The sequence below is a fragment of the Anguilla rostrata genome, chromosome 15 (assembly GCF_018555375.3).
Source record: "Anguilla rostrata isolate EN2019 chromosome 15, ASM1855537v3, whole genome shotgun sequence".
Taxonomy (NCBI): domain Eukaryota; kingdom Metazoa; phylum Chordata; class Actinopteri; order Anguilliformes; family Anguillidae; genus Anguilla; species Anguilla rostrata.
Window position 1 is genome coordinate 14,207,430 of NC_057947.1, and position 27,188 is coordinate 14,234,617.

General features: G+C 46.1%; 1 protein-coding gene across 1 annotated transcript in view; it reads right to left on the reverse strand.

Annotated features, from left to right (window-relative positions):
• The window catches only part of LOC135240415 (protein diaphanous homolog 3-like), a 343,268-nt gene that overhangs the window by 50,858 nt on the left and 265,222 nt on the right, over positions 1-27,188 (reverse strand). The window contains exons 24-25 of the mRNA XM_064309839.1: positions 25,570-25,733; positions 15,810-15,945 (exon numbers count right to left, since the gene is read on the reverse strand). Coding sequence (XP_064165909.1) covers positions 15,810-15,945; positions 25,570-25,733 — 300 coding nt within the window. The remainder of the gene's footprint in view (positions 1-15,809; positions 15,946-25,569; positions 25,734-27,188) is intronic.

The following is a 27,188-nucleotide window of genomic DNA, read 5'->3' on the forward strand; positions in this document are numbered from 1 at the left end:
GAAGAGAACAAGCATCGCCGCAGATTGAAGGTAAGCAGAAGGACTCTGGAAGCACATTTCTACAAACCCTTTTCAACATGCATCAGGCATTTGCAGAGGGAAATGGAAAGGAAAAAAAATAACGATATTATCACCGAGCCTGCCGTAATTACTTGATAGATGACCTTTCGTTTTTCTTTTCTTTTTTTTTTATCTCTTCCAACTCACGAGTTTTGAGAAGATACAAGGAAGAAATATTAATTTCATTTCATATAGTATCAACTTTTGCAAAATGCCAACAGTCAATCCACATGAAGGGCTGTAAATCACAATTCAAGGTTATTTTTGAACCAGCAGAAAGGTCACAGATTCCAAGCATTTCTGCAAATTAATATAAATGAATGAACTAATACAATCTGTGTGAAAATTAAAAACCCATAAACATAACAGGGACACATTATTACCACATCTACTCACTCAGCCTTGTTACTGTCAACAGATTTGACTTAGGAAGCTCCATTAAGAACAGCTGAGTGGCTTTGCCCTCAATGGGAAAAGGTGATTATAAACTGTTAGTCTTCTCCCCTTCAAAAGGACTGCCAACAATTTCACTGGCTGAGTGGACTGATCACAAGTTAAAGGTCACACATGTCTTCCCAGAGAAAACACCAAACGTATTCCACCATATTTTCTCCATTTTTCTTCCCATGATCTGACAGGTTTAAATGTCTGTTGTTCACATGTTCCATATTAAATTAATCTAGATCCTTAGTGTGCTCTAGTTCTGCTGGGTTAATGTGAAATCTACACTGGAGTGGGCTCTGCTGGACTGAACGGCCGTAGGGTCCTTCCTTCTGTACAGTGAGCGCCGCCTGCTTTCAGCTCACTTTAGCCGTAAACGCTTCACTCGGAAGCTACTCAGAGGAATTCAAACATTCCTGTTAGAATAAACAGGACAAAATGCCACGTGATATACCATATAAGAACAAACACCGAGAAGAGCAGGCTCTTCAGCCAATAAAAAGCTCCCCATTTAAAAAGTCTGGAGTGTCCAACAATGAGAAGATATAATACATAGAAGCATAATATAATGCTTAGGGAATCTAGACTTACAACTCTCAAATGCAGCACTACTGTCATACATTTGAACAAGACACTTAACCTGAACTGCTTCAGTAAATACCCAGCTGTATAATGGACTGAATGAGAAAAAAAAACATAACCTGTGTAAGCCACTCTGGATAAGAGCATCTGCTATATCAATGAAAACACACCGTTTCCTGCTGTTCACCCGTTCACTTGCACGGCCACCTGTAATGCGAGCAAGCTGTCGTTGCTATTGGGCACCCCGAACCGTTCCGTGGCCCCGGGGGCCCGTTTAAAAATTCAATCGTGAGGCCCCCTCCTCTCCTTTCAGCACTGCCCCACCAGGCACTTGCCTGTATGGGCCTACAGGACATTGGAATTTCAACACCACCAAAAGCTTAAGGAGTAAACCCTGGGGAGAAGAAAAATAAAAACTGAAAGCTTTGTGTTTGTTCTTTCAAGCATTCACAACCGGAATTTAGAAAAGCTGTGTTTAAAAAACAAACATTAGAAGTCCATTGTGAGCTGGCTATGACTTCCCATAGCTTTTGGGAAAGGCAAAGGAGGCGCAATGCCTGCTCTGGGGAACAAACAATGTAAAATCTGTTTATTAATTTAAAAAGAAGCTTTAAGAAATTTAATGTGCTTCGAGAAAGAAAAACTGTTACAAATGTAATTTAGGAATTAAAATAAGAATGGTCAATCATAGCATTTTAACATATGGATTTAACACATCCAAATGTCCACAGTGAAAAAAATTTGCAGGTATAGCATGTCTGGAATATCGCTTAGGCTATTGGCTGATTAACTATGATCTTGTAAACAGATTGATTGATTGAATCGGTGCTATCTTAAACTACTCACAGCCTACTTCAACAGCGATTTTGACTGGCATGCACGTTATGGTGCTACTAATATTTCACACAGGAAACTTTGTATTGGTTGTGTAAACAGTCATAAGGTGACCACACAAACCTGTACATGATATTAAAGTAAGGGTCAAGAGACCAGCCATATGAAAGTGTTCGGATGACACAATAAGCCATTAGGTTTTTTTGTGGTTTTGTGTTGTACACACCTGCGGACACGCGGCGTTACCACAGCAGAAAAATGACAAGCTTCTTGATTACCATCGCAATCCCACAGCAGTGCAGAACTCGGAGTTACGCAAGTCAGTAGAGTCTGCAAGGTCTGTTAAGAAGTAACGCTAACACCAACTATTTTCAAGGGGTTTCAGCTAACAATAGCAAAAGCTAGCAAGATAGTCATGCAGCTAGCTTTCTAGAGGCCTGTTAGTGTGATTTATATCAGAAACTAGCCTAAAAATGAAGTGTTTCCCTATAATAGTACATCCGAATATTGTGATTAAGTAATTGTATTTACTTTCTGTGAGTCACTTAGGCTAGCTAGCTACTGCAGATGGATGTAAACAGAGGTTAACCTTTGATCTACGATAGTCAAAGAAGTTGTTATGGAAAGGTCAGGAGTTCAGGAAAGTACCTGGGATGTAGCCGCAAGTGCCAAATACATGTTTTTTTTTTAGGGCAATCTCAAAAACTTAAATCTTACTACAAAACTCTTTCTAAAGTTCTCATGGGCGTTTGTGGCCCTTCTGCTTGTTGTAGCCTGTTTAATTTGAAACTGTTGAAACTGCTATGGCACACCTCTGGGACTCCACACAAGGGATTTGACTCTCTTCCAAATTCATTACTGACACAGAGCCTGCATCTCTCTGCCCTACAACCAGTGACAAATCGGCTCATCTTATATCAGCTGTGAAGGGTCTCCAGAATGTTCTATCCGCAAGGTTAGAAACAAAGGCGGTCAAGCTTTCACTGGCACAGGCTCCTGAGCTATGGGATGATTTACCTGAGGCCATGAGAAATGCTCAAGCACAGCATTTCAAACCTATTTTAAAGACGCATTTCTTACTATTTGCTTATATAATTTTTTATTCTATATTATTTTAATTATTTTATGTTGTCTCTATCTGACATTGCATATTTTACCTTATTTTTACTGTTAAATTTATATCAGGCATATATTATTACATTTCACAAACTTTACATTGTGCTCACAGGTCCTTTCCTGTCTTTGTGTTGAGGGCATTGTATGAAAAGCACTGCATAAGTCAAGCAATTATTATTATTATTATTATTATTATATGCTCCACTATCACTCAGAAGTGAAAACAGGCTGGGGTATAGAAAAGATTAACAGACAACAACTTTGCAGGGAGAAAGCAGGACCAGAGTGAGTGAGAAATTCAACAGAAGCAGAGAGGAATGCCAACTACTCAAATTTATACCACTCACAAACTACTGATTTACATACATGTGAAGAAGACAGAATCATTTTACATAAACTTTAAAAAAAATAAGTGTTTATAAAAAAGAAATAAATATACAAATAAACAGAGCACAGGCGACAGAGTCCTGGGTCCTGAAGAATGTTGAAACCAGGAATAAGATTAGAACTAATTGCTGTGAAATAGATTCGAAATAGAAGAGAAGCAGAACTTCTAAGAAGTGACAAGAAGGAAGTGAGGGGTAATCTTCCTTTGAAGATAACACCAGTGAACAGGGCTTTGATGTTGCAAGCCTCGTTCTTCCTCTCCTGCCTCCCCTAATTTTTGAAACACCTGTGACTGGAGTTCTCGCTAAAGAGATGTATACCGAACATTTTGCTTTTTAAATGAAGGACTCATGAATACATACATGGTATAAAAATGAAATCAGATCCTGAAAAAAGACGAAAGAGAAGAAAAAGGCCAAAAAAAGAAACTTGCTGTGCCTCGTTCGCGTTGATTAACTATTCAAACACTTGCCTTTCCCTTTTGGCAAAAATAACTAAAGATTAAAAAATAAAAAATAAACTTCCCTTCAGGGGGCGGGGGCAGTGGACCTTGTGTCAATATGTTCAAAATAAAATAGACCACTATATGCTTCAACTATGCTTGCTTCCTATCCCTTTGGAAAAAAAAAATGTGGCACAAAACAGCTTGTGCATAAAACCCTTATTTTGCATTCATTTAAAAACAAAATCGCAGAAGAGGAAACCCCTGGGGCAGCGGAGCGGCCAGCACAGCCGACTCTCTGCTTCACTGGAGGAGAATGAAGCGCTCTGTCTTTCTGATGGAAAGGCCACGGAGCCCGTGGGTGGCCCGAGAGCGAGGCGTTTCCGAAGATGCTAAAAGCACCCCTGCCAATCTTCTGCTTCCCCACACGGCCAGGGCCCACTTTACTTATAACATCAATTAGCTGAAGAATCACTAGAGTGTGCTGGGTAATTCTAGCCGGCCCGGCCCCTCTGCCATTCTCCCAGCCCCTCTGATAGGAGCGTGCACGCTTGGCGGAGGATGCGGGTGCTGATGTAATCCCTGCAGCTGAGTGGGCAGAGTGTGCTCAGTGAAGAGCTCCAGCCGGGAGCCCTCATACTGCACTCTGCAAGCGGCACGCCATGCTACAGGACGCCCGCCGCGGTGAGCGAGAAGCAGTGATTAACTTGCTATTCCAGGCTGACGTTTCCTAAAAAAAGCTTTCTCCGCATTTCACCCAAGAGCCTCTAAGTCTGTGGGTGCAACTATCGTTCTTCTTATGAGAGAGGTCTTATTGAGGACAGGTACACTACATGGCCAAAAATATGGGGACACCCCTTCTAATTAGTGGGTTTGGCTATTTCAGACACACCCATTGCTGACAGGTCCATAAAGCATACAGCCATGCAATCTACATGAACAAACATTGGTGGTAGAATGGGTCATACTGAAAAGTTCAGTGACTTTCAACGTGCCACCTTTCCAACAAGAGAGTTAGTCAAATTTCTGCCCTGCTGGACCTGCCCCAGTCAGCTGTAAGTGCTGTTATTGTGAAGAGGAAGTGTCTAGGAGCAACGACAGCTCGGCTGTGAAGCATTAGGCCACACAAGCTCACGGAATGGGACCACCGCACGCTGAAGCACGTAGCGTGTGAAAATCGTCTGTCCTCCGTCACAACACTCACTGCAGTGAGTTCCAGACTGCCTCTGGAAACAACCACAGTACAAGAACTGTTTGTCAGGAGCTTCATGAAATGGGCTTCCATGGCCGAGCAGCCGCACAAAAGCCCAAGATCACCACGTGCAATGCTAAGGGTCGAACGGAGTGGGGTAAAGGACACTGCCACTGGACTGGAGCAGTGGAAACCTTTTCTGAAGTGATGAATCACGCTGCACTATCTGGCAGTCTGATGGACAAATCTTTCAAATTTGGCGGAGAAGGAATAAGGGTCGAGGGATCTTTTTCATGGTTTGGGCTAGGCCCCTTAGTTCCAGTGAAGAGAAATCTTAATACTACAGCATACAATCACAGTCGAGAGAATTGTATGCTTTCAACTTTGTGGCAACGGTTTGGGAAAGTTTCAGCATGATAATGACCCCATGCACAAAGCGGGGTCCATGAACAAATGGTGTGTCGAGTTCGGAGTGGAAGAATTTTAACAATGCTCTGATGTGTAATTTGCTGCTCAATAAACATTGCCCTTCTCTACCTACCCTGGAACTTTGTGTGTAAATGCAGCACACTGGCTCTCACATCAGTGACTGTGAAGCAGGCAACACAAGTATCTCAGGGATGATTTTTTCTTCTCATTATAAGCAGGCGAAACAAAAAATATATAAAGAAATAAGGAAGGAAAACAGGTCAACTTCAGGATAGGATAGTAGAGAAATGGATACAAAGGGGAATTTCAACAAAAGGCACCTCTATGTGGATCTAAATTTAAACTAGCCAAATGGATCCAACTCCCACACACAGGCAACCCATGTTTCTCATTACGGTGTTCATAAATGCAGTGTTGCTAGGTTCCACAAGGGCTTTTAAGAGTGCTGATGGGTAATCAAATGGGACAGAAAAGTACCCGATATAACCCAATGGCAGGTAAGGTAACAAAAAATACTGCCAGTTAAATTAATGCCAATAAAAACATTCGTTAAAATAAAAAGTAAAGAAAAATATTCAAAAGGGAATGAGGATTTTGTTCTAAATGCACATTCTTTTTCAGTTTAATTACAAAGGTCACAAGTTCAGTTTTGTTCACTGCCTCGGGGGGGTGTACGGCGAATATCTCTGGTCGATTTTTAGAATAATACGACAGGCAGCAAATGACCCAGTTTAGGCGCTCTCTTTGTGAGGCCGATCTCCGCCTCAGTAAACAGACAGGTTCTCTCTGCTTTCCTTTCACTGAGACGCAGACGGCACGCATTTCAGCCCTGTCCCGCAGTTTGGCTTTATTTGTTCCATAAATACGCTGTTCTGAGTGCTCTTTCTGCGATGCAAATTTTAATGTGCGCGACTGCGAAGGCCCTCTGCGTCACTGGCGACAAGAGCATCTGCAAAATAACAGTAATAACAAAGGGATGGTGGAAAGAGGAAGAGAAAGCAGATGAGGTGAATAAGAAAAAAGTATTAGCAGCAGAGGTGCTTATAGTACTAGTAATAGTGGCAGTGACAGTACTAGACATCATCATAGTAATAACAGTTGCAAAAGTAGAGGTAGTCATAGGAATTGTAGTAGTGATGTTGTTACTAGGAGTAGTCCACATTGTTGTCCATTTGAGATCATTAAAAAAGTCTGATATTTTGAATCTGAGAGCTAAACTAAAGCAAAGTTGCTTTTACATAACCTGGACATCTTTAGGCTCTATGTCTTTTTACTGTGGCAATTTGAATCAGTGCACATAATATTAAAAGGTGAAGTAAATACACACTACGGTGTTGCTCCAGGACCATCATACTCATCTGAGGGCCTGTGGCATTGCGTCAGGTGGAGCCAATGTGTGTGTGTGTGTGTGTGTGTGTGTGTGTGAGCAAAAAAAGAAGCAAAGGTTGCAAGGCTCAATTTCATTTTCCTGTAAGCCACAAAAAGAAAAAAAGCAAATAAATATCCCAATCCCAAGAATACGATGAGCCCTGGAAGGTCTGGACGTGTAGAAGACATTCCTATGGAGGCCTGTCCTCCTGAAAGGCAGGGCAAGCTGTGCTTCACAAAGGGCCTGGGAATGCAGCGGACGCGCAGCGGGGACCATTATAAATGAGCCTCAGCCGTGCGCGCCTGCAGGAGAGGCCGTCGCCGTCCGCGTCCCTGGGGGCCTCGCGGGAACTGGGGGACAGCAGGAAGCTCTGTCAGCGGCATGAGGAGGAGGAGGAGGAACGGCCCTTCTCAGCTTTCCCTCTCCAGTCAAACACAGAAATGAAACTTTTCCCCGTTAGGGCTTCCACACCGAGCGCGGCGGGACCCGGCTGGGAGGAGGAATCCGCGCAGTCGCTTAATATCAGCCCAGCCGGCGGGTGTATTAGTCAGGGATTTGGGCCCTGATTAAACAGCCCGTGAACGCTGGGAAAGAGCTGACAGGCCTCCTGACGCGACAGTGCGCTGGCGCGCCGTTCAGCGGGAGACCAAACAAATGGGTCTCCGCGTTAGCACTGTTATCTATTAGTGTAGCCATTTACCTGGCTGGCTACTTGCTGCTACATCAGTGCAAAGCACAAGAATGCCCTTAATTAAAGGGTACAGACCAGACAATGCTAACGCCAATCTTGTGATGCAAACAAGCATTCATTATTAAGCCAAAGTTTTTGCTGAAACAGTGTATCATTATTCAGAAAAAACTATGTTTTAAGTGAAATGCTTGCATTTGCCCAAAGCCACAAAAGACAGGAAATTAAATTCATCAGCCCTAACACTAACACTAGCCTGCTCTCCATCAAGGTGTATCAGCACAGAGCTTTGACAACTGCTACAGCTCTGTATATGTCTACTGTACTTAAAACAGCTTGTACTCACCACTGGGCAGACTGCTTAATATTCAAGCCTTCTCTCAAAGAGCCTAATTCATACTCTTAGAGTAGTGCTCTGTACTGTACTGTATATTGGAAATTTTGGACATTAAACCCAGAGGCACTCTTTCAGTAGAGCTTGTCCCCAATCGTGTCAGTACATAGAGCATACAATTTTTAAACTAGTGTGATTAATTGATAGAACCTGCATTAGAGTGTACATTACAGAGTGTATATTACAATTAAAACTTAAGGATATGAATCTAATTTTCAACTCATAACTCCAGGTCACATGGTTACTACATTACATCACAATCATCATAGTACTAGTCCTATGGCTCATTTGGTAGAGCATTACGCTAACAACGCAGAGGTAGTGGATTTGAACTGGGAACTACGGATGCTGAAAAATACATGCATTCAAATACTGTATGTCTGCTAAGAAGTAAATATACATACAGTATGTACATATATGGGCCTATATATATTCAGATCTGTCCAAATGTAATTGGCCAATTAAAGTCATGGATAACTATTGCGTACACACGGTCACTCAATGATAGTCACCCACAAATCACACTGATCCTCATTCTGGGGAATGAATATTGTAATGTAATGTACGTGCAATATATTGGACTGGTCCAATTTATCTTTCATCTGCTGAATCTATCAAAGTAATTAATAATATGCTGCCATCTTAATACCATGCAAACAATTAGATATAACAGAGAATTAAGTCTTGCTCTGCACAAACTAAATATAAACTATTGTCATTTATTGATTCCCTGTACTGTGTAAAGCCATTTAAAATGCCACCGTGACAGTCTTGGGAATTATATCTTTAAAACTATTAACATCAGTCTTAATTCTTCACAGCACAAACATGTATATGGTTGTCACAGCTCAGAAGAGTATGAATTGGTCTCTTTGAGGGAAGGTTTGAATCTTCAGCAATGGGCCCAGTGTTGAGTACATGTCTGAAGTACAGTAGACATGTACAGAGCTGTAGCAGTTGTCAAAAAAGATGGAGAGAAGGGGGATGTTAGCGTTAGGGCTGATCAATTAAAATGTCAGCCTTTTGAGGCTGGCAGGTCTCAAAATGACCGATAGAATAAGGGGTCTTGTGTCAGGATCCGTTGCGTTTAAATTGAGTTATGTTAGCTATACCAAAATCGGTAGTTGGCGGGTCCATGGCGATTGTAGTCCACCTGCGAAATGGCACTGAGATTGGTTTTGAAACGGCGGAGATATCTAGGTGCAAATATTGCTGTTTTGAAAGGAGAGCTGACCAAACATACACTGAGTGCCATAAATGATTTAGAATGCAGGAACACTTCTGATGCAACTTGGCTAAGGCAACAGCGCCAGCAGCTGAATGAACCCTGATACTATATTTATAAAAGGTGTAAGCTTTGCACGCTAGTCAGGCTCAGACCCACACCCACCTAAAGTCTCAAATATTCAATTACAAATCAAGCGTGTTGATCATTTAGCTGTTATTCATCCATGTCTTTAGCAAGTGCAAGGTCAACAGACACCCAGGTGGCAGCTGCTACCATTTACTGAACAGTGACCCGGACACAGAAGTCTGTTATCATGCCAATTACCAGAGGTCAAACAAATCATCAAATACAGATGGCAGCAAGGAGCAGAGATGAGAGAACATTTGCATCAGCCATCTAAACACTGAATGTGTTGAAGTAAAGACCGTTTAAAGGTATAAACTGTATCTTTATAAATTCACATCCTTCAGGTTACAGAGAAGTTCACTGGCTTCAGCCCCATTGCTGTCACTGCTGGTACAAAACAAAAGTTCCTACTTCTGGAATAAAAATAATTTTTATTAAGTTCTGTAAAAGCCATCCAAATCAACAATTCATCCACAAAGAGATGGCTTCAGAACAAGTTCATAGGGAATTTTGCCAAGCGTGCACCTATCAGGTTTTAGTATGTCCGCCAATCACTGCAATAGTGTCTGTGATACAAAATTCCAAATCTCAGAAAGGACCTGCTCAACCAATTCACAGCTAGCTGCTGCTTTGAGGTCGACCGTGCCTTTTTTGCTCAGCAAAACAGCAATTACTTTTTCTTTTGTTTAAAACTCACAGGTTGCATCTTATCTTCTCCTGCAGTTTTGATCTGAGCTGAGTTCTGACCTTTCATACGTGCCGCTGAGCTGCTAGCATTCAGAAACAGAGCACTGTTTATAAGGTTGCTGCAAGAACCTGTATTAGAGTGAAGCTCAGTACTCTGCACCAATGGAACTACTGAAAGAAAACGGCAACCATAGCAAACAAACCTAACTGATTTCACTGATCTTAAATCAGCATTGCAGAACAACATCCAGCACTTACTTTACATAGGCCTACATCATTTTAAGTAAACTCCAGAAACTATGTATTTACCTAATGACATAGCACTCTACCCCCTCTTTGGACTCACACAGGTTAAAGCGAGGTTCTTACAACAGTTTTAAAACAGTGCTGCGGGGGAAGTGGACAGGAAGGTAAGCGTATTGGCACACGAGGCATGGAGTGGGCGCCATGTTGCTCAGGGAAGGTTCCGGCTCTATTGATGGCGCCCTTTATTCCGCTGTTTTGCTCTCCTTGGGGTGGCCCACCCCTGCAGCAGTGTTTCTGTGAGAACTGCTCTCACAAACATGGCCCCCGTGCTTCCGCGCGTTTCCAGGCCAGTTAGAGCTGCGGGTCTGTCCTCGCTCTGCTCAACGGCGGGTTTGCGATAACGCATACGACCGCCAGCACGCGTCTCACTTAAACCTCAGCTGGGAGCACGTAACAAGTTTAACACACGAACGTTAATAATTCATTTTCCTGTGGCCGGAGCGTCGCCATGGCGCTGGAGCCCAGCTGGAATCCAGCCAGCCCCCTGTGGAGCCCCAGCGATGGGAATTGGAAGCCGCTGCTCCAGATCAGGTGACTACGTCTCCCCCACCCCCCTCACCTCACCTCAGGTTAGGGCTCCTAATCTGTGAATGTGTGAACACATGGCCAATAAACTAGCCATTCGGTAGATAATGAAGAATTCAAAGACAAAGCAAATGATAACGAGCCAAACCTGCATTGTGTTAAGATTAAGGAAACAATTATAATGCAATAAATTAAAAATATATATATATTATATAGTGCACATGTTCAACAATCTAATTAGGAGCCTATTCATTCACCTCAATAGTTAATTTGATAAGTTAAAAAAAGTGTTACCTCTTTATTTAATTGTTTGCAATACAGCACAATAAGCACAATGTAAACATGGGATTTTTAGTGTTCTTGGCATGCACAGCTATTTCTGACATAATTTGGCTTAAGAGGGTAAAAAAAATCCCTCCAAACATGAAAAGTACATAATTAAGAAAAATAAACAGCTTGTTAAAATTCTGGATTGCGACTGTTGTTGGAAGGAAACCCAGCATACACAGGGGGCCCCAGGACGGAGGTTGAGCACCACTGTGCTACAGCACAGTTTCCATAAACTCCGGTAGGAGGTATCCCTGTGGCGATCCAACATGTTTCACTACGCTGCCCAGTTTTTTTTCTTGATGCACCATATTTTTATTTATTTTTTGCTTTCCAATGCGCTGTGATCACTTTGCAGTTCTCTGCAATGACTTCGTAACTGAAGGAAAATGAACAGGGAAATATTTCAAAAGCAAGCCTGTCACATATTCAGTTATTTCTGCATGGGTTCCATGAGGTGATTGATCCAGTCAGCCTGAGATAGAAAAATAAGCATGTTTCCTGCTCTTCAAATACGCCACATGGTTCCTGATAAGCAAACATTCGACAGCGGAAAAAATCCGGGAGCCGCTTTTCTAAACAAGGACTAGGAGCGCAGTAATAGCGAAGATAAAGACGATGCTGAAAGGGATAACCACGCCATGTCAGGACTCGGTTTTAAAACGTCGCAAGGAAATTATGTGCCAAACGGTTTCTAAACAGACTGACAGCGTGGCACTGCGGTCGGAGCGGCGGGTTTGAATCCTCCTAGTGACACTGAGCTGAGATGCGGAAGCAAACACACGCCCGTATAAAAGGATAATATGTAAAATTTGTAAGCCTCGCAAGTTACCCTGGAAAAGACTGTTCGCTAAGCTAATGACTGGCAGAGCGGAGGAGGAAAAGAGCAGCTCACAGGAGGAGGCTCGGGGAGAGGACGACGGCCTGCCTGAAAGGGAAACAAAGGGCTGTTTCGTTTGCAAAGAACCAGTATTTCGGCTTTTATATTTTGTTGGGAAGAGGTAAAACTTTGGACAGCTCAGTTTAGAAGTTGTTCCTCTGAGTGCACTAATGCATTATGCAGAGACGAATGAAAGGCGAGATTATCAGTGCTACCCTTTCTTCTTATTATTATATAACTCACTCAAGGGTCCGCGAAGGAAACATCACTCGCGCCACCAGAGACTGCACAGCACAGCGTTTCATTCAAACAACCCTAAATCAGTGTGTCTGAGAGCTTCATTGATTGCGATGTCGATTTTATATCCATGGAGGGATATCCACTGTAAATCTTCTGCTGTATAAAATGTGAAGGTGAGGGCTGGTCTCTCAATATGCATAGATTAATAATGCAGTGCTGCTTCAATGTCATTTTTAACACCAGGCCCTTATACAAAAATGTGGCTGGATTCAATTAAAATAACTTGGTAGTAACATCATTTGCTTCAAGCCTAATAATAATTAACTTGAAAAATTGAATTGAGTTGAATACCATGACAATGAATTGTCAGTTTGCTAAAAAGAAACAAGCTAACTTGAATCTATTTTTACACACCTCCAGCAACACATTTCCTTTACCAAGCCTACGATAGCCAATGGGATGCAAGATCTAGACGAACGTTTAGCTCAAATTTCCTCAGTACAGTGTGACCAGGGCCCTCGATACCACTTCTTTTTATTATTCCCACATACATTTATTTCCAAAAACGTAACGTCATCCACTGCTTATATTGCAATTCAGGCTTGCACAAACATGAGTTGGAGGAAAACACTCCATGTGCAAGTCAACAGGTGGATTTGCGGCCACCCAGTGAAGAAGCAGGGATTGCTAGTGAGCACTGAGAGACTGTTATCCAAGCCAAATTAACCCCCCCCATCCTGGGGTGATGGAGCATTGGCCGCCTGCTTACCAGTCCAGCTGCTTACAGCCCAGATTCAACAGCACACCATGGGGCCCGTCCATGCACTAGAACAGCAGGGGTGTCCAAACTTATCTGAAAATGGCTGATGAGGCTGTAGGCTTTTGCTTTATTTCAGACCAAGATTATTTCATTGACTGAATCAGGTGTCTCAGTGCTGGGCTTAAATAAGAAAATGGACCTACGTCAGCCCTTTTCCGATGAGATTGAACATCCCTGTTTAACAGGCACACAGCAGCCCGATGCCTTAAATTTTCGACATTTCTTAAAGGAAAATACACATATTTCAGATATAGATTAAACATATCTACACTACTGCAGTGTCATACATAAATATGATGCACTTCCTTTACAATGCCATAATACAACATATTATATCATACGTACATGTGACATTATATAATATGAGTGTGCGAGTTAATGGTGTGTGGGCCCTGCGGTCGTTGGTGACCTGTCCAGGGTGTATTCCTGCCTCTCACCCACTGCATGCTGGGATAGGCTCCAGTCCTCCCCTTCAGTGACCCCCTATCTGTGGACTCTTGTGAACCGTTATTTCTGGCTCTTCTATATGCCTAAGACAGTATTAACTCTCGACTTCCCTATATAATCTTTTTCACAGTATGCCAAGAAACGCCTGTGTCTAATTTTGATAGCAGTCAAATTTTTCACCAATGGAAAATGTGTCTTGATTCTGTTTGACGCTCACCTTTTTTTATCAGTGATAACAAGGAGCTTGACAGGATGCAATTTCATACACTATTTCCAGTTTCACAACTGTCCTGAGGGGAGTGGATTTTAGCGAGCATTTTTTATATTTGTTTTTGTTATGGGTTGATGGGGTGACTGGCTTGGGAGGCTGTTGTACAGAAGAATACAGGAGACCAACAGACCACCTTTAATTTTTGTTGTTTTCCAGTTCCCCTCTGAGATTGCAGTGGCGTGTAGTTCACAGTGAAGCCTCATCCTAACCTGGTTTTAAAGAGGCTTACACACAATCCAACGCATGGCCTCAATAAAACCCTAATTACATTCCCCAGGCCTCATTTAGAAAGCTCTTCATATTACGGAGCGTCAACCTGATTCCCCTTTAAACGTGCAGACATCCGTTTAAATATTTACTCATTATTTAACATTCCTAGTTGCTTCAGACAGATTAGCATGCTGAAATCCCACTAAGAGGCACTTGCTTTCCTTTCAAAAACAGGTTTAAAAATTGTTTTTTAATTCCTGTTCTTAACCGTATGCCATTAACCTTGCATCTAATGCAGTTTTTCCAAAAAAAAACATTTGCCTCCCAATGGAGTGCTGAGCACGTCCAATTCCCACCTGAATTTGGAGCGGCCAATCGTCTGCAACCGCAGACGTGTTCACGCGTAAACCCCACTGCCAATTCAGGAGAGTGTGGACACATCCAAGGATCTCCTCCAAAACCACGTGGTGTAGCCAGATGCTTCTTTTCACACCGCAGACTACCGCTAAGCTTTCGTAGAGTAAAGTCAGAGGAAGACCTCTCACATGCGGCTTTAGCATGCAGCACACGGGCACTGATTGTCCAGCGGGGGTCACTGGATAGCGATGAGCACTGAACACAAACTGACTGAACCCTCTCAAACCCTGGGCGACGCTCTATGGAGCTACCGGTCACAGGGGAGAGTGCTACAGTCCGGATTTGACCCGAGGCTGTGAGGCTCATCCAACAGCTCCCACCCTGATGCAGTTTTTTATTTGCATCACATTAGCTTACTCTTTAACCTACTGTATTTTAAAGCAAACCCCCCTAAACACACACACACACTTTTTTTTCTTCCTCTCTGCTCTCTCATTGCTACTTTGTTCTGAAGTTTTCGAAAGTGCTTTGAACGTAAGGCACATAAAGTACTTTTTTTATGGCGTTTTTATATTCTAATTCTGAACCTTGCGCACGCATCAGCTGTGCGGATCAGGAGCCGCAGCCGAGCGGCGCTGTGGTTCAGGAACCGGGCTCCGGGCCAGCGGGGGGTCACGGGCTCCAGTCCCGAGAGGAGGCGCTGCAGTTGCAGCCCTTGAGCGAGGCACTTAACCTCAGCCGCTTCCGTAAGCCTCCAGCTGTCCAGCCGAGCGGCGCTGCGCAAAAAGGTCCTCCCACTGAGGACCTCTGCCAAAAAAACGAAATAATAATGCATTGCAAATGGCTCCATGCGCGTCTGGAGCGGAGAGGAAAGTGCAGGAGTTGGGTTTGGCAGCGTTGGGGTCTTTTTGGATCGAAGTTCCCTTTGGCTTGTGGGGCTGAAAGCAGAGGAACCGGTCTGTTTGAATGAGGCGTTCTGACAGGGCGCGAGGAGTGGGAGGGTGGGGTGGAGAGGGGCGCGCCGCCATTTTGCCTAGAATGCCCCCGAGAGCCAGTAACACACACTGTCAGGGGTGAGCGTTTCCACGCTGAAGGAGCACATCAGCACACTGCTCCTGCCCCCAACTTTACTGGGCTGAAGGGCCTGATCGAGTCCTCATGCTTTGTGTGTTCTCAGCTTACCGTCTTCACCTCCTACGATAAACACCTATAAAACTCACTTCTATACAGTTTGCTGTGGTTAATTATTTATTTACTTGAGACTTGTTTGAATGGCAGCCAAGTTAACCTGACAAAACATGAACACGCGAAGACGCTGCTACCAGTGATGAGAGAGAGACAAATGAAAAAGAGCCAGAGGGGAGAGGGACAGAGAGAGAGAGAAATGAAAAAGAGCCAGAGGGGAGAGGGACAGAGAGAGAGAGAAAGGAAGAGGTCGCCGAGCGCCTCACCCGTGTTGACCTCCAGGAGGCGTTTCTTCTTCTGCTGCCTCTCCTGCTTCTCGCGCTGGGCCTTCTCCTGGGCCGCCCGCACCCGCCTCTGCTTCTCCTCCGCCTCGCGCCTCCGCACGTTCTCCCGCACCGCTTGCTGTGGGGGGGGGAGAGCCACACATCAGACACCCGCCGCCGCCAAGGCCCCGCCGCCGCCGCCGCCATCAAACGGCCCGGCAGAGCCGTCACCGGGGGCTCCATTAGCCGGAGATGACACCGATTAGGTGACCCCTCCGGTCCCCTCAGAAGACTGCTGAGAAAAAGAACGGGATCTCATTAGTTTGGCCAAGTTTCAGCGCGGGGCTGTCAGTGTGCTATAAGCACCCGTGTGAAAGGAAAAAGCCCCCGGCCCTTCTTCACCCATTAGCAGATGAAGAGCGCTGCTTTTTAGAGGAACATATATGCTCCCATCTTCGCTGATGAAAGGTTGTTTTCTAGGTGTTGAGTACGCTGGTGATCAAAAGGAAACGCATCAGAGGAGCTTTTTCTTGTACGGGGGGAAAAAAAAGTGTCATTCCGTATAAGCGTAGTCATTACTAAATCACACCAGGTGGCAAAAATAGCAGCTCAATACAGTAAAATAAATACATAAATAAATAACATAATGAACCTGAACATGCGCCAATCGCATTAGCGGTTAGGTTGGCATGGACTACAGTAACCTAAAGTTCCTCTCTCAAATCAGCGGAGATGGAACAGATGAAACATGCGAGCAGCCACATTTAACAAATCAGCTTTCAAGATGGAGCCGTCACTGTCCTCCCACATCCTGTCAGGCCCCGCTCCCTCATCAAAGCGCTGGAGCACATGACTGCTGACACCAAGGCCGCTGTCTGTTTCATTACCGCTGCGGCGTCTCGCGGTGAGAAACGGCAGCTGCTGCACACCCCCCGGCACCGGAGTGCGGCAAAATGGGATCACTGCCGCCACCTGCTGGCCAAACCCGACCCTGCCCCGCCCTGCACGCTTCAGCTCCTGCTTTTAATGCCCTAACAGCAGCAGTCGTTGGATGTCCTCGCAGAATGATCCAGAAAGGCTGAGAAGCACATTGACGTGTAATCAGGTCTGCCCTGGAGGGGTCACCTGTTACACTAACAAGGGGACCCACGAGAACCAAAACCAAGAACCCCCCCTTCCCCCGAGACCAAAAATCAGCAACACGCCTCTTTACTATCAACCACTGAAGCATGGCAGGTTGATGGAGGACTCCTCTCAGGGGAAAGAAAAACCCTGAAGCTCTGCCACAAATGGCTGCTGTGCATAACCCAGTGGGGGCTGCACTGGTGGAGGGTGAGCAGTTTGCCCCCTCCACTGTAAAGCACTTTCAGATCATCAGCAGCAGTAGTGCAGCCAGCAGGAGTACTACACCACCCTTTGCTCCTTTTATTTACTGTATGCACGGGAACATGGTTTTAATTCCCCGAGAGCAGGGCCGTTTGAGAAGCACGGAGCAAGCGGAGTGCAGATGGGTATACGCGCACTAGCGGCTCCGCTCTCTGGGGACCGCTGTTAACAGCTTCTGCGCGGGGGAAACACAGTCGTGGAGAGCACATTTAATTTAATGGATCAGCAGCAGCACCGCCGTGGGTAAAGACAACACTCAGAGCCCCTCCCCTCGCACAGACACCTTGCTCCCCATGCGAGCCTCGTCCTCCCGCTGCGAGCCAGGCGTGTGGGGAGAGGCGCATCTCTGTATCGACGGGCCGACAAGCGATTATGGAGCATCGACGCAAATCAGGAGGTCCAGATTCAGCAGTGCACTTTTGACGGTTTCATTTCTGACGCAACGCTCCAAGCTTAACAGTGCTGGAGTTAAAATGAAGATGATGAGCAATACCGCATCTGCAAAAATGAACATTCAACATTTACGTGAGGAAGAAAAAAAGTGTGAAAAAACAATGTTTTTAATCAAACCGAAGGACCAGGCTCAGAAAAGACGAGACTGAAACGAAGCATGAAGTTCGGAGTGTGGAGATTCGTGAGTTACCACGTGAATGAGAGAGAGAGAGAGAGCGACTGGTTCCCTCAGCTGGCAACCCTGGTGAAAAGCCCGCCGCAGACCTAGCGTCTCGCCGCCCGACCTGGCGGGGCGGGGCCAGGACCATGGCAGGACCGTGGAAGGCTTCACACAGTCGGTGAAGACCACGCCCGCTGGCTTTTCCTTAAAAGCCCGGGTCAGTGACCGACACGGAGGGCGTTCCGCGACTGATCCGCGCTCTCCAAAGTACGGAGGAGGGGAAAAGGGATAAGGATCTCAGCTGTCTGCGCTTGATCAATATTATAATATTTACGACACCCAGGAGAGATGTACATGAAAGGCCCGGGCTGATAAAGCCACAGAGAAGAAGCACTGACTGATGGTAAAGGTCTGTGCATTATTCTTAATAAATAATAGATTTTGAGTCACACTGAAAATATCCTTCTCAACTGTCAGTGGACTCTTCTGATGGCTGTTATCAGTGGGTACTAACATACCAAAGGATGCTTTCATTTAATCAATAATATCTCGCACTGTCATCAGTATATCACCCACAGCCAAAAATATATATTAGGAAACTTGAGGGGTGAGTGGATGCGTTAAAGGCGGTTCATAAATCTACAAGAAAAATAACATCTGACCAGATTAATGCGAAAATAGCATTGATGGAGAGCGCTTTTAAAAATAAAACGACTCTATTACTGTGAAAGATGTGCGGTTGCCAATTCGTGACTTTATATTATTCTTTAAATATGTTTATTTGACCTCCATGGTGGAAGCAGGAGAAGGAGGATCAGAAATAAAGAAGGATGCACTTAAAGTGGAGGGCGGCGAAGGGGCCGCTGCCTGTTCGCGCGGGCTCCAGCTCGGCCCTCTCCACGCAGCGGGTGACATTTCGTTTGAGAGAGAGCAGCACCTCGCGTCCCTGCACCGCTTCCCTTTTGAAGGCTGAAGAGAGCCTGCCAGCGAGACCTCCTTTATTTACCGTATTTATGGCCAAAGGTTTTTCTTTTGAATAATCACGGTAATTGCACACACTTCAGCCACTCGTTTTTTAGCTATCTGACCTTAACTAAATTGCGCTAAATTGCTTAACATTTGCAGCACGCGTGTGGTAAATGCACACTGAACGCACGCTGAGAGAGAAGGCGCCTGTCCGTCTCCAAGATTGTTGTAATTAGGAAGCTGCCTGAAAAGAGCATTTAGTAAACAGTGATTTTGCTGGTTGATCACTTTCAATTATTTGACGTGTCTATTCAAAATGGTACTAACAACGTTAAAAAGAACATTTCTTTTTCCTATTTTCCATGTTAAGACAGTCTGACTATCTCTAAAATTACAGAAGTTTCACTTTTATACATTCAACGACCTGGATAAAATGCAAAGCAACCAAATCCATGCATGATTTTTCTTTTTTTTTGCATGAACAAAGACATGAAGCAGGTTTATTTTAGCAAAGGAAATGACAGTCGCGGTGTGGGTAAAGCCACATTGTACAGGTCTTTCAAGTGGCTACTGTGTATTCCAGTAACATCAGCCATAAATAGACGATTACTTCACCGACCAGAACAGCGCATTACGTAACCAATTCTACCTTGTGCCGAAATGGATGGACGAGCAGATCAAATGGCATCTGCGGCAGCGGGGACACAGCGGATTGTGTCACAGCCCAAGCAGACCGTTCCCCGCAGATTAGCAGCGCTAATGGCATCCGAAGCTATCTTCCGCGCGCCCACAAAACGTTCTGTCTAAAATTAACAGAGTACACGCGGTCCCTGGTGGACCCGTATAAACTCTGTTAGAGTTGAGCTGACACTGGGACACTTTACTGTGCTGCCACTAAGCTGCACGCGACTCACGCGGGCGAGGAAGCCCAGAGGCAGGCAGCTGCTTGTGCCGCTGCGTGCCGACACCCGTCTCTGTGGGGCTGCGGCAGCGGCAGCGCCCAGCGCGGAGCGAGGGGAAGGGAACGCGCTTCGGCGACAGGGAATGGGCACGCAAGCGCGGCGGGCATCAGTGACGCCTGCCTCGGCCCTTCCCAAACTTCCTGTGCCCACAGCCCCTTAATGAGCGGGAACATGTTCCCTCTTTCCTCCCCTCCCTAAAACGTATTCATACAAAAACATATTTTTAACATCTGTCAAAACATCCCAGTGCACGTAGCAAGAGCCATGTGTTGCAGCTGAGAACAGAAATGATCGTACTTTTGTTAACGCTATCTTGCGACCCACCTCAACGCCACCCAAATTCCTCCAGTGGGGCCAGACCCGCAGGGGAGCCATTTGTCTGGCTTTGAGCTAAAGGGGTGTGGCTTTTAAGCAGAGGATGTGCAATTCTGTGCTGGAGGGGTGTGGATTCACAGTTCAGGGGGTGTGACATTGGGCTGGATGGGTGTGGCTTGAGCGAGATGCGATTACTGTGAAGGGGCGCAGTGAGGCGACATGGTTGGTAGCATGACTTTGAACAGAGGTGCATGCTGGAGGGGTGTGGCTTCACGGGGCCTTGCTCCTGTAGGAAGAGGCGCTGGAGGATGAAAAGCCGGGTCTCTGACAGGTGAGCGAGTCGTGCTAAAGCCCGCCCCTCACAGCGGATCTGCTGGGGGCTTCCGAAGGGCTGCTGACAGGGGTGAGGACGCCCACAGAAAAGCCGCCAGACGTCCCTGCCGCCGTTCCTCTAGCTCCTCCTCCTCCTCTGGTCTTGGCCGTGGGAGCCTGAGTCTATGCTGACTGGCGTTCAGTAAAAGGAGAGGTGGGGGAAACTTAAAAAAAAAAACCCAGGCTCCTGAAAGCGGGGAAAAGGCCCGCCCTCCCGCCGCATCTCATCTACGTCTGCGCGGTTTACACTGAGTGGAAGCGAGCAGTTTGGGCTTCCTGTCCACACGCTCAGCGCACACGCTGGCAGGGGCATTGTGGGAAGCCACTCATGCGGAAAAATTAGAGGAAGCTCAAAAACCTGGTGATGACATGGAAAAGGCTTAAACTTTACAAAGGCGGGGGGGGGGGGGAACGACGACACAAAGGACGTTCAATACACAATTAGGAAAACTCCTCCACCTTTTTCATAATACTCCAGCTTTCTTATTAAGAAGTCCACCTCGATTTTTAACACACGTTTGAACTTAATTACGCTGTTTGAACATATTTAAGGTGTTCTGATCAGAGTCCACAGAGCACGATGCAGGCATTATACAGCACCAATGTGAAAGCTAGGCTAGTAGGGAGTTCATATTAACTTGGAGACAGAGAGAGAATGAAAAATGAGTCAATTCCATGGAAACAAAATGGAATGTTAACAGGTTTGGGTTTATTTTTTTGCCCCTGTTCTGTGTGCAATCAGGTGTCTGAATGAGTTAGTGTTGCGGGGGCATAGCATAAGAAAAAGCTGCTAAATCACTTCCCTGCACAGACCGTACACACTCACATATACTGTCACCGCTGACAGGGAGAATCTATGCATCATCTCATTTGCAACAATGTGAAAATCCGAGCCATGTTAACTTCCTGTGTCTGTGACAGTCCTTTCCAACCTCTGCACACACACACATACACACACATGCATGTGCACACACCCTGCTGCCACAGGAACTGCACTGATGAGCACATATATTTCTTGGAAAAATGTGTGGTCTATCCAACAGTTTGGAGGGGCAGGGTCAGTGTTAGTGGGGCAGTTTGGAGGGTCAGTGTTAGTGGGGCAGTTTGGAGGGGCAGTGTCAGTGGGGCAGTTTGGAGGGCAGTGTAGTGGGGCAGTTTGGGAGGCAGGGCAGTTGAGGTCAGTGTTGTGGGAGTTTGGGGGCTTCAGTGGAGGGGCAGGCGTTCAAGTTTGGAGGGTCAGTGTTGTGGGTGGAGGGTCAGTGTTTGTGGGGCAGTTTGGAGGGGGTCAGTGTTATTGGGGCAGTTTGGGTCAGTGTTCAGCTGAGGTCAGTTTTTTTTTGGAGTGGGGTCAGATATGGGCGTTTGAGGGTCATGTTAGTGGCAGGTAGTGGCGTTGGTGGGCAGGTCCCAGTGAGTGGCAGTTGGAGGTCTGTTGTGGGGCATTGTTAGCGAATCAGTTAAAGTTTTGGGGTCATCGTACGAGCTGGGTGTCGTAACTCAGGTATCACAGGAGTAAGTCCGGCCACTCTCGAGGAGTCCACAGTTGTCATAGAAACAGATTTCATTAAAAGGGCAGCAATAACAATTATCAAATTTTGCGGCACTTTTCCCCGCGAAAATGTATTTTGTCACTCGGCGCGGATGAAGACCGGGTGTGAAATTGAGTCCGCATGGCGGCTCTTTTGGAGTGCTATTGGGCGCAGGTACTGAGCCAGCTCCAGCGCTCCTCCAGGTCTGGCACGGGAGCACGCGGCTCCGCTGGCCTGTCTGTTCTCAGCACAGCCGGGCTTCTTCATTAACGGGCTTCCATTGAGCTGCTAATTACATGCAGATCTGGCTCTGACACGTCCTGACAGCCATTAACGGCAAGGCCTATATGAAAGGAATGAGGTGTTTATGCCATTAAAAATATGAAATAAAATAATAATGTGGATACTAATAATGCCATTAAATTATGTTTGTCCAAGTGCACCTTAAAACAAATTGGTATTCAAGAAACATATGTAAATTAATTCAATTAATTGTACCGGGGCCCGTGAAATTTACTTAATTAAATGAATCTCATTTGAATACTAATCCATTGTACTAGTTTGTTAATAAAAGCTGCAATAAGTTGTTGAAAGACTGTGTTTTCACAAGCGACAATTACACACTTATTTCAATGCAAATAACTGTCAAGAGATGTCAAATCCAGATAATTATTCAATTAACAGCTCAATCAAACCTAATTATTGGCGGAGTTAGAGGGAAACCCAGAAGCAGAGCAGGTCCACGGGAAGCCTAATACTCCTCTTAATGAGGAATTCAGCTCTTACAGGCAGGAAAACAGCCTTAAATACAATCGCATTATTACAACGTGCCGGTAAAGCCATGGGACTGGTAATAATACACTAATGTAACGTCCAACACCTCCAATTAAATCCATAAAAATCAATTTACCAACTCCCTCCTCAGAATGTATTATGTTCCGCATGCAGCGCATGCCGGTTATTTCGCTGCCACAAAATCACAACCAATAACTCAATCAAGCTGGATGCATTTTAATAATGGACATGCACGCTGGCCTGTGAGGGTACAGGGCCTATTGGATCAGCCAATCACAGGCAAGATGGGAAATACTGTAAACTAGGGCCCTCAAACCCCAGTGCTAGAAGACCACAGGTTAACTCCCAGCTATGCAAAGTCCTTTTCCCACGTCATTGGCCTGGCGTTGTCATTTCCATTCACATACTGGCATTGCACTCATGTAGGACATGTCTCGGGCCTTATACTTGCACATACTGCAGCCCTCCAGGACCGGAGATAAACCTGCAGGCACTGTGGCCTTCCAGGACCGGAGTTAAAGCTGCAGGCACTGTGGCCTTCCAGGACCGGAGTTAAACCTGCAGGCACTGTGGCCTTCCAGGACTGGAGTTAAACCTGCAGGCACTGCGGCTCTCCAGGACTGGAGTTAAACCTGCAGGCACTGCGGCTCTCCAGGGCTAGAGTTAAAGCTGTAGGCACTGTGGCCCTCCAGGGCTAGAGTTAAAGCTGCAGGTACTGTGGCCTTCCAGGACTGGAGTTAAACCTGCAGACACTGCGGCCCTCCAGGACTGGAGTTAAACCTGCAGACACTGCGGCTCTCCAGGCCTGGAGTTAAACCTGCAGGCACTGCGGCCTGGAGTTAAACCTGCAGGCACTGCGGCTCTCCAGGACTGGAAACTGACACCCCTGCTGTGAACCTGAGATGTCCCTCCGCCTCTCTGTCCGTTCGCCTGTCAGGGTGTCGCTGTCTATCGAGGAGCCCATCTGTCTGTTGAGATCTCACGCTGTCCTGTCATTTGCTTGGCTGTACAACTGTGATATCCTGCGACAGAGCGGGAGCAGCTTCCACCTCGCTCTCTGCGGAGGCCGCTTCTGAGAAGCAGGGCATATCTGGCCAATCAGGCAGCCGGACAGTCTGAGGAACACATCAATGTCATTCAGTGGGCGGGGGAGGGGGAAGGGGTTCATACATTGAGCACACGCAGAGCTACAGTAGTCATGGTGATCAGGCCTTTATGGGCTGTGGAGTGAAGCTGCTGAGGGCCAGGCTCAGAGTGCTTCCCGCTCTGGCACGTGCGTCCTCCTGTCCATTACGCCATCACTTCCCAGAAGAGATGGCCTCCAAGGATAACAGCCCCCCCAGCACCTGATCTACAACCTCTGAGCTGCAGGGACCCTGCTTACGCGGGGGGCTCCTTCAGCTCCTTCAGTACAAAGGGCCTCATCTTCAGAGCACTGCAATTTCCTCCGATAACTCTGTACCCTTGTTTTAATGGTTACTGTGTTATTAGTGTTAAATTAGTATCGGATGGTGTGGTTCCGTCCATATGGTGACACACTAACACGTTTAAGTGGGTGTGTGTACATATAGGCACACATTCATTCAGACACACAGTTACAACAAACAGACTTTACAACATATTTAAACATTCTATGAAGTGTTGATTTGCACACCTTGAGGGTCTCCACATATCAGAAATACCATGAAGATGCACAAGCGTTATATTCAAACATTATTAGGGTCAGATTAGCTCACACGCTAACCCCACTGCTCTTCCATAGGCTGCTCAAGGCTCACCAGAGAGGGTAACTAGGGCATCTAACTGGAGAGGGCAACATGCCACAGCCCCCAAACTTGCACTGATTTCAATCATGAAATCATTTAAAATAATAAAAGCAATGAGATTCATTTCATCGGTGCTGCAGCCAAGCAGAAAATAACTTTGCATTTCAAATGCCATTTTCATAAAAATAAAAAAAAACACGGTCTGCTTCTCTTCTGTCAGATTACTGCGAGTGAAATATGTAGAATATGGAATGAGGGTTCACAAAAAAAAAGAAATAAAAAATGTCAAAAAAAAGAGGAGAGGGAGCCGGAGACAGAGAGACAAAGGCAAGGGAGTGGAACATCCATTGTGATAAGTACACGCCGATCTGTCACTCAAGAGGAGGCCAGGGCTGCGTGCGAGCTAATTAGCTGGCATCATCTTCCTCAGTCCGGCACAGAACGTCCTCTCAAACAGTGAGGAAAAGGCGCAGACTGGGAGACCATGTTTCTGCAAAATCAGTCTCATAGAGAGGGAGATTAAGAGTGAGCGTGCGTGCATGTGTGTTGAGTGAGTACGTGAGTGTGCGTGCGTGCGTGCATGTGTTGAGTGAGTACGTGAGTGTGCGTGCGTGCGTGCATGCATGTTGTGGTCTGAGTGAGCACGTGTGAGTGAGTCGTGAGTGTCGTGCGTGCTGTTTGTCTGTGTGTGTGCTTGTGTATAAACTGTGTAAATAAGCTGGCCCACTCGAGCAGCGCCGGGTGAAGAGGTGTGAAATCTCAATAACGCGGCAGAGCCGAGCCGGGGCGGAACACAAGCAGCTCGTTACCAAACACCTGCGCTGCGCTGCGCATCGCGTCCCTCACCGCCAGGTTACAGCCAGCCCCCGCCCAGCCCCCGCTTCGCCCCACCCCGCCTTCCACTATCTCTCGCCTCACTGAGCCCCGCCAGGGTTTCATCAGAACCCCCCCACCCCGAGCCTCAATCACAGCAATGTGCCCAACGGCGTCACAGGCAGAGGACCAGACGGGAGAGCGCCCCACGCCACCGCACAGAGAGCAGCGGGTCGGCAGGCTCACCGTGAACATGGAGCGGAAGTTGCTGACGTCGGTGAAGAACTCCTCCACGGACGTCTTCTTGGGGTCGATGGCGAAGTACTGCAGCATGTCCTGGTACAGGGAGCCCATGTTGTCATGCAGGATCAGCAGCTTCTGGTGCTGCTCGCGGGCCACCAGGGAGAAGCTGTGAGGAGCTGAGTCAAGGGGGTCCCCCAATTCACACGAGAGGGAATACAGGCATTCCCTATCTCCAGCACCCACCACTTTAAACCAACGCCCAATAGTCCTGCTCCTCCTCAGCCCACACACAGAGGGGGAGGGGTCAATACAATTTCAATTCAGTCAACCCAGGAAATGACATGAAATTCCACTCAGGAAACTGCTACCTTCTCTATAAGCAAGAATAAACAGATACTAATACATTTTCCTAACCAAATTTATATTTTGAACTGGGTTACTAGGATTAGTGAACAGCAAACATAAAAGTATGCCTCTCTTTGTATTTGGAGTAGTTTTTGTTCTTATAGTAAACAGCAGTAAAATAAGTAGTACCAATAATAATAATAATAATAAGACAAGAAACATGAAATGTCACTTAAAAACATAAATCTCAGTATGGCCAGTTGAGTCAGAGAATAAAAAGCATTATGTTCTGAGAGTATTCTTCACCAGACTACAGCAGAGAACACATGGGACAAACATCACAGAGAGCATCTCAGTTCTCACCGAATTCTCATTCCCAGATTGAGGCCAGGCTTAATTAAGGAGGTACAATGGAGCTCTCTGATATTTCAAATTAATTCTGAGAACTGAATTTATCATCAACTGTGGCTCCAGCCAAATAATAGGAACTTCACACTCAGCCTGCAGAGTGAAGCAGGCTTTTAAAAGAGTCATATTTATCAGTTCAGTGGTCTCAGGTGTGGGTTATTAAATGCCATTGGCTCTGGGGGTCGGCTGTTAGAAGGGCCCGTTACATCAGGATCTCCAGCCAATCGCTGCCCGCAAACGTGACTCTGTGTTCCCACACGAACGCCGTGAAGAAGATCAAAGCCTCGGAATCACAAAGGAGGTGGACTCTGGGGCTGCACGCGCATGCAGGAACGCACATGCACACGCACACAAACACAAACACGCACGCACACACACGCCCACGCACACATTCACAAGTCAATCTGCTCCATCAATCCAGAAAAGGGATGTAAAAAAGGGGAGTCTTGCAAAAAGAAATAATCTAGAAAAAAAAAGAAGAATGCAGGAATTTTAACCTTTTTTACCAATGAATCTATGAACAAACATATATTAGAGTACTGACCACCTCAGGCCCTGACAGTGAATCACAAATCTATGAGGCCAATGTCAAGAAAAGCGGTCAATTTAGGGGTCCTCAAAATGAAACCCACACTCATCTGGTAAGTACCCAACAGGCTGGGCGGGCACGCACGTACGCGCGCACACACACACACACACACACACACACACACACGCACACACACACCTGCACACACGCACACGCACACACGCACACACACACACACACAAACACGCACACACACACACACAAACCACACACACACACACACACACACACACACACACACACACACACACACACACACACACACACACACACACACACA